The sequence below is a fragment of the Bombina bombina genome, chromosome 2 (genome assembly GCF_027579735.1).
Source record: "Bombina bombina isolate aBomBom1 chromosome 2, aBomBom1.pri, whole genome shotgun sequence".
Taxonomy (NCBI): Eukaryota; Metazoa; Chordata; class Amphibia; order Anura; family Bombinatoridae; genus Bombina; species Bombina bombina.
The window spans coordinates 824,882,573-824,902,711 of NC_069500.1; the positions used below are offsets into that span (position 1 = coordinate 824,882,573).

The following is a 20,139-nucleotide window of genomic DNA, read 5'->3' on the forward strand; positions in this document are numbered from 1 at the left end:
TTTTTCAAAGCTTTATTGAAAAGTAAACAGAAAGTATACAAAATCCGTACATCAAAAGTCATGGAATACAGGAATATTTGAACAGATGACTCCAAGGAGTTCAATTGGTTGCATAAAGATAGCGTAACAAAGAGTGGGCTAGGTGTAACAAAGAGTCCATTTGAGAGTCTATAAGCCCATTCATGTTCCTTTCGATGTACTCTAACAATATTATAAATATATAACAGTATTTGGTCAGAAAAGATAGTTGAGCTTCGGTCATAGGGCTAATGGTAAGCCCATGTCCGAGAAGAAAGAAAAGGAGGAGAGTAATGTAGAAAGAGAAGGAGAAGGTCGAGAGGGAGAGAAAAAAAAAAAAAGGGAGGGGCAGAAAGAAAAGGAGAGGAGAGGAGTGGATAGAAGAAGGGGGGGGAGGGGGGGGGGGTAGACGGGGGGGGGGGGGGGAGTTAAGTCAGATATATCTCTTGAAAAGAGAAGGGGGGAGTCCATGCCAGACCCCGCTGTGGACCGCAGGTCTGTCATGCCTCCTTTGTTCATAAGGGTTTAGGCCACTAGAATGCGATCCGGTCTACCCTTTTTCCACTTTTCCAGCATGTATTCATGGGTTTCTATCCTGTCGTCTCTCATGAATCTAAATCTCTCCAGTAGGAGGTATCTGTCTACCTGGCCGGTCCAGTCACTCAGTGTAGGCGCGTTCACACTCTTCCAATTTTTGGGGATAAGGGATTTCGCGCTGTTTAGCATCAAATAGAAAAGGTATTTTGTGGCCTTGTCTTTAAACTTGGGAAGGTCATGATACAAAAGGATGCTAGGTGCTCTAGGCAGGGAAGCCTCGACCACTTTCTCCATGGCAGTCATCACTGAGTGCCAATATGATCTTACAATATCACAACCCCACCAAAGGTGTAGAAGGGTACCTGGTTCCCCACAACCCCGCCAACATTTTCCATCTGTCTGTTTATAGATTTTTTGTAATCTGGCAGGAGTGAGATACCATCCTGACAAGTATTTAAAGTTGGACTCCAGTAGTTTTGCTGAGACTGATGTCTTTGCATGCGCTCTAAATATTTTCCCCCAGTCTTTATCTGTCAGGGGTAGGTTAAGTTCTCTGTTCCAATATCGTGTGTAAGTAGGCAGTGGGGTGTCAGTATGTGAGGAGAGCAAGCGGTAGGTAATGGAGATCATATGTTTCGGTGTTTGCGGGAGTAGGCACAGGGATTCAAAGGTGGTTGGGTTCCTGGTGATGTAGTGCAGTTTTTTATGTGTCGTTAGATAGTGCTGAAGTTGAGTGTGAAAGTACCAGGGAAGAGCAAGGCCGGAACCCTCCAATTCAGACCGGGTTCTAAGTTTTTGATCTGTGAGGAGTCGATGGAAGGATACTTGTGGCACCTGTGTTTTATCCACCATTACTCTCTGCGTGCAGGTGAAGGGTATGTCTGGATTGTTTAAGAAGGATGTGAGAGGCGAGGGGTTTGTGGAGATGTGTGGGTGTTCTATTAGCAATCTATCCCAGCATGTGAAAAACTCCCTGATGAAGGGATAATCGGTGATAAGTTTCGGTCTGGACTTAGGTGAGATCCACCCCAACAGTCCAGTGTTCTGCCTACCTAGGATTACTCTACATATTTGGACCCAAGTTTTATCTTGAAGGTTATGACACCACTCCGCCTGATGTTGCAAGAGGATGGCGCTTTTATATAAAGCCAAATGTGGCACCCCTAGCCCCCCCCTGTCTTTCGGCAGGTACAGGATCTTTCGTGCAATTCTCGGTCTCCCCCCCCCTCCATATAAATTCCTCCAGCACATTTTGTAGTCTGTGTAAGAAATGGGACGGGAGGGGGATTGGAAGAGTCTGGAGATAATACAATATTCTGGGCAGAATATTCATTTTGATAATGCCTATTCTCCCAAGCCAGGAGATAGGTTTGTTTCTCCATGAGGAGAGATCACCCGTAATCACTGTGAGCAAGTTTGTATAGTTTGCTTCAAAAAGACCCTCCGCAGATGGGGTAAGGTTTATCCCTAGATACTTTAATTTGTGCGTTTGTATGCGTAGGGGGCACAAAGAAGACAAATGGCTGAGTTCTTCAGGGGGGAGGTTAATATTTAGAATTTCGGATTTGGTTTTATTTAAATGGAAGTTCGAGTATCTACCATATTCCTCAAATTCTCGCAGTGCTTCGGGTAATGACCTGCAAGGGTCTGATAATGATAGCAGGACATCGTCCGCATACATGGACAACTTGTGCTCCTGTTCCCCGATTTGAATTCCCCCTATTTTAGTATTGATTCTAATTCTTTGGGCCAAGACCTCCATCACCAACACAAACAGTAGTGGCGACAGAGGACACCCCTGTCTGGTACCATTTTTTATGCTAAATGGCTCAGAGAGGATATTGTTGACCCTGACTTGTGCTGAGGGGGCTGTGTAAAGTGAAAAGACTCGGTGTGTGAAGGTTTTACCAAACCCCATTTTCGACAGGACCGCTTTCAGGAACTTCCAGCTGATCCTGTCGAAGGCTTTCTCGGCGTCGGTTGAGACAAAGATCGCCTGGATCTTATTTAGTTGGGCATAGTTTCCAAGTAGGGTAGCTTTTATGGTGTTGTCCCTTGCCTCGCGGCCTGGGACAAAACCCACTTGGTCAGGAGATACCAAATTGGGTAGGAATTTATTTAACCTAGTTGAGAGGATTTTCGCGAATATCTTTATGTCCACATTGAGGAGGGAAATTGGGCGGAAGTTTTCTGGTTTATTGGTTGGTTTTCCCGGTTTAGGGATAGTTGCTATGTGAGCTAACAGCATGGAGGGGGGAAAGCCCTGGGAGGAGTCTATAGAATTGAATAGGCGGGCCAAGTGAGGGGCTAATACAGCTTTGTAGATTTTATAATACTTGGCACTAAAGCCATCAGGGCCTGGGCTTTTGCCAGAAGGCAAGCCCTCGATGGTATGTAATACCTCCTCAGGGGAGATAGGGGCATCCAAAACCTCTGCCTCTGTTTGTGACAGAGTAGGTAAGGTGACTGAGTTCAGATATAGGCTCATGTCAGGAGAGGGTTGCACTTCATCTTCCTCCGAAGAGAGGCCGGAAGGGCCTTCCAGATTATAAAGGCCAGAGTAATATGTCCTTAGGGTTTCAGCTATACCAGGGCTGTTGGTATGGGTGTTATTTGACTTGTCGGTTAGTGAGTGAATGTGTGATTTCAGGGTCTTCCTCTTAATGGCTCGTGCCAACAGTTTCCCCGGTTTGTCACCAAACTCATAGTATTTTTGTTGGGTTTTCAGTGCCATTTTCTGGTGTTCTAATATGTGGATATCTTGGATGTCTTTTCTAGCTTGTGTCAGTGAATCAAGGGTAGAGCTATCTTTTGGATCTTTTTTATGTTTGGCTTCTAGTTCTCTTATGTTGGATAGGAGGGAAGAATATCTGATGCTTGTTTGTTTCGCCAAAATGGCTTTTTGTTTGATCAGTTCCCCTCTCAGGACGCATTTATGTGCTTCCCATATTGTGTGTTTAGGGATTTCAGGTGTGTCATTCAAAGTGAAATAGTCAGTCAAAGTGTTTTCAATCTTACTTCTGATTAGTTGATTATTAAACATGAAATCGTCAAGTTTCCAAATAAATGGCCGGTCAGGTACTGTGGGCCATTTCAGTCTACAAAGAACCGGGGCATGATCTGACCAGGTCATGGGCAAAATTTGAGTACTCAACACTGATGCCAGTGTAGACTGATCAGTGAATATGTAGTCTATTCTGGTATATACATCGTGAGGATGCGAGAAAAAAGTATAGTCTCGTCTTGTAGGGTGTAGGGTGCGCCATGTGTCGTGAACTGCAAGTTCCTCCAATCTACTATTGCATAGTTTAATTATTCGCTGTGGAGCGGAGGCCACTCCCCTGGAGGTGTCCAGTTGAGGGTCTAAAGGCAGATTGAAGTCTCCTGCTAGGAGCAGAGCTCCCTTCAGAAGGTCCAAAATTTTGCTGGTAAGTAGTGACATAAATTTGTGTTGGTTTTGGTTGGGGAAGTAGGCGTTAGCGAGAGTGACTGGGCGGCCATGCAGAGTGCCCACCACTATTAAGTAGCGGCCCTCTGGGTCTTTATCTATCTGCTGTGCGATAAAAGGCGTCGAGTGGCGGATAAGTATCCCCACTCCATTTTTCTTGGAGGTGCCGGATGCAAAAAAAGTGTGAGGGAATTTGGAGTGTGACCAGTTCGGTTCTCTACCTCTTTTGAAGTGAGTCTCCTGTAGGAATAGTATGTCGCAGTTCAACCTAGTCGCATCCCTAAGGAGATGTGATCTCTTTTCTGGTATATTAATACCCTTAACATTTAAGGACATGATGGAAAGGTTGTGAGCTGTTTGGGAGGTCATTTTGTGGTTTAAGTGTTTAGTAGTGCTGAGAATTCAGTGAGCAAGGGAGAGTTGAGGGAGTGGGAGAGAGAGGGAAAAGAAAAAAAAAAAAAAAAAAAAGGGGATGAAGGGAGGGGAGGGTAGGAGAGAAAAGGGGAAGAGGATGGAGAAGGAAGGTGGGAGAGAGAAGAGAGATAAAGATAAGTGTAAAGTGAGAGATTAGTTTAGTGTAGAAACAGATTTTAGTAATAGTAGAGAAACAATAACAAGAAAAACTTGTACAATACCTCCAACCTATAGAAGAAAAGGATAGAAGGTTAGAGTAAAGTAAGTGTGGGGTCAGTATCTCCACACCCGGTCAATGAGTAAAATGCAATATATAAACTGAGAATCAACTTAGAAAATCTGAAAAAACAAGTGCAAATACAAAAACAAGGACAACATTTTTCGTAAATGAAAGGCCTGATAAACAACTACGCTTGCAGTAACAAATACAACAGTTAACCTATGCAGATCCATGAGGGATGGGATTAAGGCTAGTGAGGTAGCTCCTTTTATGGGGAGTTTTGCTGCCTATGCCAAGGTATTAAGTGTGTAGGGCCTCTTCGGGAGAGTCAGGGGTTAGCTCCCTCATTATTAGTCCCATCATCTCTAGGGTAAAAGCCCACGGGGATAAAGGGGATATTAGATATAGCCTCTTTATGAGCGAGTGGTGGACGGGGAGAATTGGGGACCCAGCAATTCAGTTACATAGTGTAGTAGACAGGTTATAGTATGTATAGTGGACTATAGTATTGTATGAACGCTGGGTATTAGATCATAAAGGTCAAGATGCTCAAGGGTTATGGATATTATAAGCTAGTATTAACCTAAACGAGGTTACTGGGCATATATGAGATATCTTGCTGTAGGATCAGGGAAACTAGGAGGGCTGTGCCCTCAAGTATCTATGTCTGACTAGTATTAATCTAAGAACTACCAACTTAATTATGTGATGGTGTGGGACATCACCAAGGACCCCTGGCAGTAGCAAATTCATGGCAGTCTCCTTATACAGTGTACATTCATTAGATTACAGAACATATAAAGCCTCAATTTAGGTAGTTGTAATGGGAAAAAGAACCATTAACAATCAAACATTAACAGTCAAACCAGGCCATTTCAGGATACAGCATCTCCGATGGCATAGTCTGTACAGTAGAGAAATAGTGACATGCTGTACCTCTGGAATATTTGAATCTGGTGTTAAAGGATCTAAAGGCTGGAATTTTCAAGTGTCCCTTGTGCGGGAGGGGCCCCCAGAGCCTTGCGAAGGGAAGTCCTGAGAGGAAGCCCCAGAGGACTCCGGGTGCTGGATATTTATGTCAAGTGTCCTGCAAAACTCAGATAGGTCGTTTGGGGACCTGTAAATAGCCTGAGCACCATTTTTGGAAGCCATCAAACATACCGGGAAGCCCCACTTGTATTGTATCCCATTGGCCTGGAGTTCTGAGGTGATAAATTTGAGATCCCTTCTTTTCTGTAGCGTGATTAGGCTGAGGTCAGAGAAGATTTGTATAGGGATTCCTGCGTGGGTGAAGTTTTTGATGTTTCTTGCTTTTAGTGTGATTGATTCCTTGTCCTTGTAGCTAAGGAACTTAACAATTATGTCTCTAGGTGGGGCCTTAGGTGGGGGCCTAGGTCTAAGGGCCCTATGAGCTCTCTCGATAGGTATGTTTGGCGAATCAGGTGTGCCTTTCAGCGTGCGGAATAAGTCCTGCAAATAACCCTCCAAGGCCTTTGGGGAAACGGATTCAGGGGTCCCCCTTATCCTAATGTTATTGCGACGCCCCCTGTTGTCTAAATCCTCAACTTTTGAGAGTAAAAATTGGATATGTTCTTCATGGTCACTGAGCAGTTGAGAGTTAGTGGTAACTGTTGTTTGAAGGGTATCATGTTTGGCCTCTAAGGCCTGTACTTGCTGGGTAACCTGGGTTATGTCCTTCTTTATGTCACCAAACAGAGACCTCATTTCTGAAAGCACTTTATTAATGTCCTCTTTAGAAGAGATGGTATTGAGGTCGTGTCTTGTAAGGTATACTTGTTGTTGTGAGGTCTCTGTAACAGGTAGTTCATCAGCCATGTGAGTGGGGGAGGGGGGTCTGGAATCTGAGGGTTCTAAGTTAGGTGGTGAAACTCTAAGAAAGTTAGTGAGGCTTGAGGACTTAAGTCCTTTTTCAGGTTTATTGTTATGTTTCCTGCTGGCCATGTTGTACAATAAATATTAAACCAGTGAGCAACCTGTGAGAGTGGCAGGGAGAGCCGGTCTGTTAAATGATTCAGGCAGGTAAGCCTATATGGGCCCCACGTGGCTCTAGATAGTAGGGGTAGTGTAATCAGACTGCGATCAGTGGCCTAGGGCAAACTACCAGAAGAGAGCCTCTGCTGTGTTGTCTGTCCCTTGCAATGTTATGCTATGCCCCGGGTTGAGAATTTAATATGAAGGCTGTTTTTCCCATGTAAGCTCCGTGTTGCAGGCGTGTGGAGCGTAAGGTGTGGGGCTAGTTTAGTAAGGAGGTCTCTTACCGGCTTCCACTGCTGTTCGTGAGGTCTCCGGTAACGCTCTCTTAGCCTCTGGGAGAGCCGCCATGCGTCCTCTTCTTCTGTGATGCGGTGCAGCCGCCAGCGGACGAGACCGCCAATGGCGAGGTTCAGAGCGAAGCGACTCGTGATTTCCCACACCGGGTCACTGTGTGAGTGTGTGCAGTCGCGATGTCCTCAGAATGTAATCAGGGGAGCAAAGTTTGCTCAGTAGTCGGTTCGCCTCTTCCGTGTCGCAGTAAAGAGCCGATGCAGGTTAGGCCGCAATTTGTCAGCCTCGATGTGCAGGCACAAAAAGTACAGCTCCGAGATGTTCTCAGCCCCTAGAGAGGTGCAGGGTATTGTTGTGGGGAGATCTGCAGTAAAAGTTGTCAAAACTTAGGATGTTGATAGTGAGTTATAAGCATTAACCGGGTGTGGAGCATCAGAGCCAATTTTTATGCTGCCATCACCCTGCGTGGCCAGGCTCCGCCCCCTATATATTTTTTTTATAAGTTCACATTACCATTTCCCTTATAATGTTCCAATTGGAATCCAACTCCCAATGACTCTGATTAACATCACTACCCTCAAAAACATGATTCATACCATTTACTACACACATGAGCTTCTTTTATATTGTATATGTATTTTCATACTAATGCAATAAAATGAGCAGCACCTGAATAGGAGAATATGTATAGTAAGTTCAGAAAATGAACCACAGGTACAACCAAGTAAAACTCCGTACTCCGAAACAAGTATATTGGGCCTTAATATGATAATAAATAAAAAACTTATGTTTTATTATAAATCTGTATATGCTCTGGTAATTCGGAACATACTAAGGTGTACAATGAGAGGTAGGAAATATGTTTGGGAAATAAGATAATAGTAATCTCTACTATGAAAGCTCACACAGTACAGAATTACAGCGTACTGAACAGAAAGGATACTGTATTAAACCAACATAGGGAGAATAAGCTCTTATTGACCATACGTTAAGGAATAAATAAATATCTATAGAAGGATAACACATAACTACTAACATAGGTGTTGCCACATATGTTCCATAACATGGACTGGATCTAATCATGCAGCACCTAAGCCGCTGGATAACGACCTTGTATGTGTACATATCAATCCTTGATAGGGACATGATATACTGACATAACACAGGGGTTGCCACATTAGCTTAATACCATGATTTTGATGTAGCCATGCAGCACCTAAGCCGGCAAATAACGACTATGGATGTGTGTATAATAATCATACATATGAATAATAACATAACGATCTATAGATTAAGCAGTAACTAGTCGCAAAAAGGGATTTATGCCATTGTTTACATCCAATGACGATATTTACATAGGATCGATATCTGATAGACCAGCCGGTCCCCCTTGTAGCACTGCAGACTTAATGATTGGTACGTCTAAAATTGTTGGATCCAATCACGCCGCAAATGGCAATCGCGCCTACTACATACCGCTCCTGATTGGTCACTGAATGGGCGGACGTTAATGAGAGATAGGGATTGGCTATGAACCTTTTTTACAAGCACTATATAAAGGGGTGGCACCCGGGCCTCGGCTTACTTGTTCACATTGAGAAAGGCTGATTAATACAGCCGAAACGCGTTTGTGCTTACAGTAAGCACTTTGTTGTGCACTTACTATTGGTTTTAATACTGTCCCTAGTCCCTGACACCTGAAGCCGAGGGAGCTGCTATCGGCCAGGAAACAGGGGGGCTAGGTGCACAGTTTTAGCGTGGGTACATTATCAAGGATTCTCCTTGGTTTTTTAAATGGTTATTATTAAAAATTCAATTTTTTAACTTCTACATTTTTAGGGATGAGTGCTAAATAAACCCTAAACCTTTTGGTTCCCTTACCTAACTCCTCTTGCATATATATATTTAGGGTCAGCACCGGATAACTTATCTACCTATCCCTAAACCTACTATTCCTAGTGCCAGTTTCATAATTTGTAAATATGTAAAGTACACTAACACCCATAAACTATCTGTTTACCCCTAAACCGCCGCCCTCCCGCATCGCAAACACTATTTATATATGATTAACTCCTAATCTGCTGTCCGCCCACATCGCTCCCACTATACTAAAGTTATTAACCCCTATTCCACCGCTCCCCGCCACCGCCACCACTATAATAAACTTATTAACCCCTAAACCGCAAGCCCCCACAATAAAATATACTAAATTAAACTATTAACCTCTAAACCAAAAGCCCCCCACATCGCAATAAACTAATTTAAACTAGTAACCCCTAAACCTAACGCCCCCCCAAACTTTATATTAAAATTACAATTTCCCTATCTTAAATTAAATTAAAACTTTCCTGTCAAATTAAAAAAACTAAGTTTAAACTAACAATTAAACTAATATAACTATTAAACTAAAATTAAACTAACTACCAATTAAAGAAAACTAAAATACACATAAAAAAATCCTAACACTATTATAAAAATTACAAAGTATCTAATTACAAAAAAAAAAAAAAAAATTACAAAATAACAAACGCTAAATTACGAAAAATAACAAACAAATTTTAAAAAATATAAAAGAATTACACCTAATCTAATAGTCCTATAAAAATAAAAGTAAACCCTAGCCTACAAAAAACTACCAATAGCCCTTAAAAGGGCCTTTTGTGGTGCATTGCCCCAAAGAAATCAGCTGTTTTACCTGTTAAAAAAAAACACAGTAAAACCCACCACCCAACCAACCCCCCAAAATAATAAACCTAACTCTAACAAAATCCCGAGCTACCCATTGCCCTGAAAAGGGTATTTGTATGGGCATTGCCCTTAAAAGGGCATTCAGCTCTTTTGCTTGCCCTGAGAAGGGCATTCAGCTTTTTTAAGAAAAGCCCAAACCCTAAACTAAAAAAGAAAAAAAAAAGTTTAAAAAATCCTAACACTAACTACCGAAGATCCATTTACAGTGTCCGGACATCCAGGTGGCGAGAGGTCTTCATCGAGGCGGCGAGGTCTTCATCCATCCAGGCGGTGCCATCTATCTTCATCCCGGGGGCGTCTTCTATCTTCATCCCGGCGACGTGGAGGGGGTCTATCCTAAAGACGTCCGGCGATGAGCATCTTCTTCACACGGTCGCTGCCGTATACTGAATCTTCAATGCAAGGGAGCCTTTTCAAAATGGCGTCCCTTGCATTCCTATTGGCTGATTTGACTTTGGAAAATCAAATCCGCCAATAGGATGAGAGCTAGTATGTATGTATATAGTGAAATACTATTGGCTGTTCAAATCAGTCAATAGGATGAGAGGTATTGAAATTATATTGGCTATTCAAATCAGCCAATAGAGTTTCAGTAGCTCTCCTCCTATTGGCTGATTTGAGCAGCCAATAGGATTTCAGCAGCTCTCATCCTATTGGCTGATTTGAATTTAAAAAATCAAATCAGCCAATAGGAATTTTGAAAAGGTTCCCTTGCATTGAAGATTCAGTATATAACAGCGACTGCATGAAGAGGATGCTCTGCGCTGGAGGTCTTCAGGATGGACCCACTCCGCACCGCCGCAATGAAGAAAGAAGATGCCACCAGGATGAAGATAGATGGTGCTGCCTGGATGGATGAAGACCTCTCGCCGCCAGGATGTCCGGACTTCAGGAACTGTAAATGGATCTTCAAGGGTTAGTGTTAGGATTTTTTAAACTTTTTTGGGTGGGTTTTTTTTTTAGTTTAGGGTTTGGGTTTTTCTTAAAAGAGCTGAATGCCCTTTTCAGGGCAAGCAAAAGAGCTGAATGTTCTTTTAAGGGCAATGTCCATATAAATGCCCTTTTCAAAGCAATGAGTAGCTTAGGTTTTTTTTTATAGTTAGGTTTATTATTTTGGGGGGTTGGTTGGGTGGTGGGTTTTACTGTTAGGGGGTCTTTGTGTTTTTTTACAGGTAAAATAGTTGATTTCTTTATTGGTAGTTTACTGTAGGCTAGGGTTTTTTTTTATTTTGGGTGGGCTGTTTTATTTTTATAGGGCTATTAGAATAGGTGTAATTCTTTTTTATTTTTGATAATTTAGTTTGTTATTTTTTGTAATTTAGAATTTTTTATTTTTTGTAATTAGATACTTTGTAATTTTTATAGTAGTGTTAGAATTTTTTGAATGTGTATTTTAGTTTTCTTTAATTGGTAGTTAGTTTAATATTAGTTTAATAATTATATTAGTTTAATTATTAGTTTAAACTTAGTTTTTTTAATTTGACAAGTAAGTTTTAATTTAATTTAAGATAGGGAAATTGTAATTTTAATATAAAGTTAGGGGGCGTTAGGTTTAGGGGTTACTATTTTAAATTAGTGTATTGCAATGTTCGGGGCTTTCGGTTTAGGGGTTAGTCGTTTAATTTTAGTATATTTCATTGTGGGGGGCTTGCGGTTTAGGGGTTAATAGGTTTATTATAGTGGCGGTGGTGTCGGGGAGCGGCAGAATAGGGGTTAATTAATTTTCATAGTGGTGGCGATGTCGGGAGTGGCAGATTATGGGGTTAATAACTTTATGTAGGTGTCTGCGATATCAGGGGCAGCAGATTAGGAGTTTTAAGACATTGAGGCCCATTTATCAAGCTCCGAATGGAGCTTGAGGGCCCATGTTTCCGGCAAGTCTTCAGACTCGCCAGAAACAGCAGTTATGAAGCAGCGGTCTAAAGACTGCTGCTCCATAACCCTGTCCGCCTGCTCTGATGAGACGGACAGGAATCGCCACAATTTAACCCGATCGAGTACGATTGGGTTGATTGACACCTCCCTGCTGGCGGCAGGGGGCCGCGTTGCACCAGCAGCTCTTGTGAACTGCTGGTGCAATGCTGAATACGGAGAACGTATTGCTCTCCGCATTCAGCGATGTCTGTCGGACCTGATCCACACTGTTGGATCAGGTCCGACAGACATTTGATAATTCGGCCTCATGGTTTTTATGTTAGGTTTAAACGTAACTTTTTTTTCCCCATAGACATCAATGGGGCTGCGTTACGGAGCTTTTCATTCAGCAATCGAAGGTGTTATGTTTTTTTCTAACACTCTCTCCCCAATGATGTCTATGGGGAAAGCGTACACGAGCACTTCAAAACAGCGATAGTGTTTTGTGCGGTATGGAGCTCAACGGAACCATATCGCACGCACAAGGCAGCTGTTTGAAAACTTGTAATGGCTGCACTATAGAGGGTGAAATAATGCAACTTTTGTTGCGTTTGTTAAATACCCGCTATTGCGCATAACTTGTAATCTACCTTATTATAAATTAGTTAATAGAAGTACATTGAAAAGTCTTTAAAAATGTAATAATCAATCTTAAGTCTCTCACCTAGAGTACGAGTTTTGAGCGCTACAGAACGCAACAAAAGTTACGTTATTTCATTTCCTATAGTGCTGCTATTACAAGTTTTTAAACATACACCTTTTGCGTGCGGTATGGTTGAATTGAGTTCCATACCGCACACAATCAGAGCGCTGCTGAGACATGCTTGTGCACAATTTCCCCATAGACATCAATGGGGAAAGCCGGCAAAAAAATAACCTAAATAACACCTGTGATCACGGAAACAAAAGTCCTGTAACGCAGCCCCATTGATGTCTATGGGGAAATAAAAATACAGTTTAAACCTACCCCCCCCTAATTTTACCATAATTGAATTAGATCTAAATTAAATTTACAATTATTAACTAAACAATACTAATTAAAACTAAATACTTACCTGTGAAATAAAACCTAAGCTAGCTACATTCACAGGTAAGTTTGCATTTATTTTAACTAACTACCTAGTTAAAATAAATACAAACTTACCTGTGAAATAAAACAACAACAAAAATGAAATTATCCAAAAAATAAATATTAATCCTATTCTAATGCCCTTAAAAGAAAACACCCCAAAATAAAAAACCCTACTCTAGAATAAACTACCAAGGGCCTTTTGTAGGGCATTGCCCTGAGATGAACAGCTCTTTTGCTCCAAAAAGAATACAAACACCCCCTAACACTATACAACCCCCCCAAACTACTAGGGGGCCTTAAAAGGGCCTTTTGGGGGTGCCTTAAAGGGCCTTTTGTAGGGCATTGCACTGAGATAAACAGCTCTTTTGCTAGAAAAAATATACATTACACAAAATAACAAACAAATTATCAAAAATAAAAAAAAAATTCTAAAAACCACCCCATAATAAAAAACCTAATCTAGAATAAAATACCAATGGCCCTTAAAAGAGCCTTTTGTAGGGCATTGCCCTAAAGATATCAGCTCTTTTATTTAAAATAAATTACAAAGACCCACTAACATTACAAACCGCCACCCCCCCCAACCCACAAAATAAAAAAAAATAAAAAACCTAAGCTACTTATTGCCCTGAAAAAGGCATTTGTATGGGCATTGCCCTTAAAAGGGAATTGAGCTATTTTACTACCCAGACCCTAAACTTAAAAATAAAACCCACCCAATAAACCCTTAAAAAAGCCTTGAAGTCCCACTTGATTGATCTTCATACCAGGGAAGTCTTTTTACAGGCGGCCTCATCAATCTTCATCCCGGCGTGCGATGTCCTGATCCAAGCGGCGAGAAGTCTTCATGCAGGCGGCATCTTCTATCTTGATCCTGGAGGTGCGGAGCGGGTCCATCCTGAAGACATCCGGCGCAGAACATCCTCTTCATACGGTCGCTGATTTAAATAGCCAATAGAATTTTAGCAACCCTAAATTGGCTGTTTCAAATTTTTTAGACAATAGGAATGCAAGGGACGCCATCTTGAATCGCATCCCTTGCATTGAAGATTCAGTGTAAGGCAACGGCGAACGTATGAAGAGGATGCTCCGCGCCGGAAAGGACCTGCTGCGCGCCGGCTAGATGAAGATCAAAGAGGCCGCCTGAATGAAGACTTCTTGCTGCCTGGATAAGGAGTTCGCCGGCTGGATGAAGATAGAGAGGCCGTCTGGATGAAGACTTCTTGCTGCATGGATGATGACTTCTCTGGCTGGATGAAGATCCTTCAAGCGGGACTTCAACAACTGTAAGTGAATCGTCGGGGGTTAGTGTTAGGTTTTTTTAAGGGTTTTTTTGGGTGGAGTTTTTTTTAGATTAGGGTTTGGGCAATGTAAAAGAGCTAAGTGCCCTTTTAAGGGCAATGCCCATACAAACGCCCTTTTCAGGGCAATGGTTAACTTAGGTTATTTTAGATATCTTTTTTATTTGGGGGGGTTAGTTGGGTTTTACTGTTGGGGGGGTGGTTGTATTTTTTTTGCAGGTAAAAGAGCTGATATCTTTGGGGCAATGCCCCACAAAAGGCTTTTTTAAGGGCCATTGGTAGTTTATGGTGGGCTGGGGGGGTTATTTTTGGGGGGATTTTTTATTTTGATAGGGCTATTAGATTAGGTGTAATTCTTTTTTATTTTTGATAATTTGTTTGTTATTTTTCATAATGTAGTGTTTGTTTTTTGTAATTAGATACTTTTTGTAATTTTTAGAGTAGTGTTAGGATTTTTTATTGGTAGTTTAGTTTTATTTAATTGGTAGTTAGTTTAATTTTAGTTTAATAATTATAATAGTTTAATTGTTTGTTAGTTTAAATTTTTTTTTTTAATTTGACAAGTAAGTTTTAATTTAATTTAAGATAGGGAAATTGTAATTTTAATGTAAAGTTAGGGGGTCATCAGGTTTAGGGGTTGCTAGTTTAAATTAGTTTATTTTTTTGTGGGGGGGCTTTTGGTTTAGGGGTTAATAGTTTATTTTAGTATATTTTGTTGTGGGGGGCTTGCAGTTTTGGGGTTAATATGTTTATTATAGCGGCGGTGTGGGCGGACGGCAGATTAGAGGTTAATAATATTTAAATAGTGTTTGCGAGGCGGGAGGGCGGGGATTTAGGGGTTAATAATAATGTAAATGTTTATGAAATCATAACAATAATTGGACATACATTCTACTGATATACCCATAATTATTATATTTTTTTTAATTCTGTACCTTTTTTTGTTTTATAATGTAGGTATAGTAACGTGTGAAGAGGCGAATAGCAGGCTGCATACTTTTATAGGGACTCTTGAGTGGAACAGCACAAAGTTTTCTTTGGATAATGAAAGTATTTTATTGCGAGGTTGCAGGATTCGGAACACTGAAACGTGTTATGGATTGGTCATTTATGCAGGTACGGAGACAGATATAATCCTAATCTGAGATATAGAATCTCCATAAACGTGTAGATTTTGCCTATGTGTTCAGAATCCCCATTATTTAAAGTAACCAAATAAGCAGTTTAACAATCAGTTGCTTATTCCTCTGAAGAAATATGTGAATCACGTTGGGGATTATTTTTTTTAAAGCTATTTTTTAAACTGCTTATTTATGTAAAGGGACAGTGTACTGTAATATTGTTTTCCAATAATGAAATTTTATAATTTAGATATATTTTTGTATATAAAATAGCTTTCTGCTGATTGAGACCACAACTCAATCAAACGGCGCTGAGTTTGCAGGGTGAGCAGACCTCATTAGCTTGTGTCTCTCTATTTACCCACAATCTTCCTTATTTTATCTCTCTATGCCAACACTTATGGGGAACAATGGAAAATAAACCTGTTAGTGCCTCTCTATTTAAACTCCCACTGGGAGCATGATTTTTTTTTTTTTACCTCCGTGTTTACATAGGCCTAGATTTGGAGTTTGGCGGTAGATGGGTTGTTAACGCTACGCGGGCTTTTTTCTGGCTGCACCATAAAATTAACTCTGGTATCGAGAGTCCAAAAAAATGCTGCGTTAGGCTCCAAAAAGGAGCGTAGAGCATTTTTACCGCAAATGCAACTCTCGATACCAGAGTTGCTTACGGATGCGGCCAGCCTCAAAAACGTGCTCGTGCACGATTCCCCCATAGGAAACAATGGGGCTGTTTGAGCTGAAAAAAAACCTAACACCTGCAAAAAAGCCGCGTTCAGCTCCTAACACAGCCCCATTGTTTCCTATGGGGAAACACTTCCTACGTCTGCACCTAACACTCTAACATGTACCCCGAGTCTAAACACCCCTAACCTTACACTTATTAACCCCTAATCTGCCGCCCCCGCTATCGCTGACCCCTGCATTATATTATTAACCCCTAATCTTCCGCTCCGTAAACCGCCGCAATTTACATTATCCCTATGTACCCCTAATCTGCTGCCCCTAACACCGCCGACCCCTATATTATATTTATTAACCCCTAATCTGCCCCCCTCAACGTCGCCGACACCTGCCTACACTTATTAACCCCTAATCTGCCGACCGGACCTGAGCGCTACTATAATAAAGTTATTAACCCCTAATCCGCCTCACTAACCCTATCATAAATAGTATTAACCCCTAATCTGCCCTCCCTAACATCGCCGACACCTAACTTCAATTATTAACCCCTAATCTGACGACCGGAGCTCACCGCTACTATAATAAATGGATTAACCCCTAAAGCTAAGTCTAACCCTAACACTAACACCCCCCTAACTTAAATATAATTTACATCTAACGAAATTAATTAACTCTTATTAAATAAATTATTCCTATTTAAAGATAAATACTTACCTGTAAAATAAATCCTAATATAGCTACAATATAAATTATAATTACATTGTAGCTATTTTAGGATTAATATTTATTTTACAGGCAACTTTGTAATTATTTTAACCAGGTACAATAGCTATTAAATAGTTAAGAACTATTTAATAGTTACCTAGTTAAAATAATAACAAAATTACCTGTAAAATAAATCCTAACCTAAGTTACAATTAAACCTAACACTATACTATCAATAAATTAATTAAATAAAATACCTACAATTACCTACAATTAACCTAACACTACACTATCAATAAATAAATTAAATACAATTCCTACAAATAACTACAATTACATAAACTAACTAAAGTACAAAAAATAAAAAAGAACTAAGTTACAGGGCTGGTAAGGTAAAAGAGCTTTTAACTCTATTAATTTAGAATAGGGTAGGGCATTTTTTTATTTTGGGGGTCTTTGTTATTTTATTAGGGGGCTTAGAGTAGGTGTAATTAGTTTAAAATTGTTGTAATATTTTTCTTATGTTTGTAAAAAAAAATTTATTTTTTGTAACTTAGTTCTTTTTTATTTTTTGTACTTTAGTTAGTTTATGTAATTGTAGTTATTTGTAGGAATTGTATTTAATTTATTTATTGATAGTGTAGTGTTAGGTTAATTGTAGGTAATTGTAGGTATTTTATTTAATTAATTTATTGATAGGGTAGTGTTAGGTTTAATTATAACTTAGGTTAGGATTTATTTTACAGGTAATTTTGTTATTATTTTAACTAGGTAACTATTAAATAGTTCTTAACTATTTAATAGCTATTGTACCTGGTTAAAATAATTACAAAGTTACCTGTAAAATAAATATTAATCCTAAAATAGCTATAATATAATTATAATTTATATTGTAGCTATATTAGGATTTATTTTACAGGTAAGTATTTATCTTTAAATAGGATTAATTTATTTAATAAGAGTTAATTAATTTTGTTAGATGTAAATTATATTTAAGTTAGGGGGGTGTTAGTGTTAGGGTTAGACTTAGCTTTAGGGGTTAATCCATTTATTATAGTAGCGGTGAGCTCCGGTCGTCAGATTAGGGGTTAATAATTGAAGTTAGGTGTCGGCGATGTTAGGGAGGGCAGATTAGGGGTTAATACTATTTATGATAGGGTTAGTGAGGCGGATTAGGGGTTAATAACTTTATTATAGTAGCGCTCAGGTCCGCTCGGCAGATTAGGGGTTAATAAGTGTAGGCAGGTGTCGGCGACGTTGAGGGGGGCAGGTTAGGGGTTAATAAATATAATATAGGGGTCGGCGGTGTTAGGGGCAGCAGATTAGGGGTACATAAGGATAACGTAGGTGGCGGCGCTTTGCAGTCGGCAGATTAGGGGTTAATTATTGTAAGTAGCTGGCGGCGACGTTGAGGGGGGCAGGTTAGGGGTTAATAAATATAATACAGGGGTCGGCGGTGTTAGGGGCAGCAGATTAGGGGTACATAAGTATAACGTAGGTGGCGGTCGGCAGATTAGGGGTTAAAAAAATTTAATCGAGTTGCGGCGATATGGGGGGACCTCAGTTTAGGGGTACATAGGTAGTTTATGGGTGTTAGTGTACTTTAGAGCACAGTAGTTAAGACCTTTATAAACCGGCGTTAGCCCAGAAAGCTCTTAACTACTGACTTTTTTCTGCGGCTGGAGTTTTGTCGTTAGATGTCTAACGCTCACTTCAGAAACAACTCTAAATACCGGCGTTAGGAAGATCCCATTGAAAAGATAGGATACGCAATTGACGTAAGGGGATCTGCGGTATGGAAAAGTCGCGGCTGAAAAGTGAGCGTTAGACCCTTTTTTCAGTGACTCCAAATACCGCCGCCTCTAACGCTGGTTTTCACGGCTACCGCCAAACTCTAAATCTAGGCCATAGCTTTTCTAAATCAATACTGAAGTATTACAATTTTGAGTATAGGTGGGGATTACAACAGGAACAATCAGCTGTTTCAAATGGCACAATAAAGGTTAATTTGCTGTATTTAACTAATTTAATACACTCCAGCACAAAACTGAATATTGGAAACACATTAAAGAAGAATACAATTACAATACACTGTCCTGTTAAATAATGAAGAAAATTAATAAGTATCGGTTAAATTTACTGGTTAGCAAACTTGAGAATATGCTATTGGGTTTGTGCTAGTAGGGTGTTAGGTTTTTGCCCGCTTTTTTTGCTCCATTGACTTCTAAGGGGGAATAGCTTATTGTACGCATGATATTCAATGTTTGACTTTTTTGCGCTCGTCGGGTTAGCGCAAGAGCGAAAACAGTTTAATTTCAACTCATAATACGAGCACAACCCAACACGCTCAAAAAGCTTACTTCTAGCAGAGATAACTCTCTGGCATTTTTACAAAATAATGCATTATCAGCAGTAGAGTTATTGGGAATAAGTAGATACAACTTTTTATGTCTTAGAATTCTTTTTTTTTTTTGGTCCCCAAACTAGCTTGTTTGTTACCTGTTTATAAGTGACACAATGTAAGTAAATGAAAGACCAAACATACGCCTAGATTACGAGTATTGCGTTAGCCTTAAAAAGCAGCATTGAGGGGTCCCAACGCTGCTTTTTAACGCCCGCTGGTATTACGAGTCAGGCTCAGGTGTACCGCTCACATTTTTTCCGCGATTTTAGCATGCCGCAAATCCCCTTACGTCAATTGCGTATCCTATCTTTTTAATGGGATTTTCCTAACGCCGGTATTACGATTGCTGGAAAAAGTGAGCGGTACACCCTCTCCTGTCAAGACTCCTATCGCATTTAAAAGTCAGTAGTTAAGAGTTTTATGGGCTAACGCCGTAACATAAAACTCTTAACTAAAGTGCTCAAAAGTACACTAACACCCATAAACTATCTTTTAACCCCTAAACCGAGCCCCCCCCCCCACATCGCAAACACTAAAATAAAAGTTTTAACCACTAATGTGCCGACTGGACATCGCCGCCACTTAAATAAATGTATTAACCCCTAAACCGCCGCACTCCCACCTTGCAAACACTAGTTACATTTTATTAACCCCTAATCTGCCGTCCCTAACATTGCCGACACATACCTACATTTATTAACTTCTAATCTGCCGCCCCCAATGTCGCCGCTACTATATTAAATGTATTAACCCCTAAATCTAAATCTAACCCTAACCTTAACAGCCCCCTTAACTTAAATATAGTTTTTAAAAATCTAAATAAAATGACTACAATTAATTAAATTATTCCTATTTAAAACTAAATACTTACCTATAAAATAAACCCTTTGATAGCTACAATATAACTAATAGTTACATTGTAGCCATCTTAGGGTTTATTTTTATTTTACAGGCAAGTTTGTATTTATTTTAACTAGATACAATAGTTATTAAATAGTTATTAACTATTTAATAACTACTTAGCTAAAATAAATACAAAAGTACCTGTAAAATAAAACCTAACCTAAGTTACAATTACACCTAACACTACACTATCATTAAATTAATTACCTAAACTAAATACAATTAAATTCAATTAAATAAAATAAACTAAATTACGAAAAAAAAAACACTAAATTACAGAAAACAAAAAAGAAATTACAATTTTTTAAACTAATTCCACCTACTCTAATCCCCCTAATAAAAAAAAAAAATTCCCTACCCTATA

The 20,139-nt window shown here is 39.9% G+C and overlaps 1 protein-coding gene across 1 annotated transcript in view; it reads left to right on the forward strand.

Moving 5' to 3' along the window:
* ATP8B3 (ATPase phospholipid transporting 8B3) overlaps positions 1-20,139 on the forward strand; it is a 507,825-nt gene that overhangs the window by 216,860 nt on the left and 270,826 nt on the right. The window contains 1 exon segment of the mRNA XM_053700104.1: positions 14,916-15,074. Within this exon segment, the coding sequence (XP_053556079.1) occupies positions 14,916-15,074 (159 nt within the window).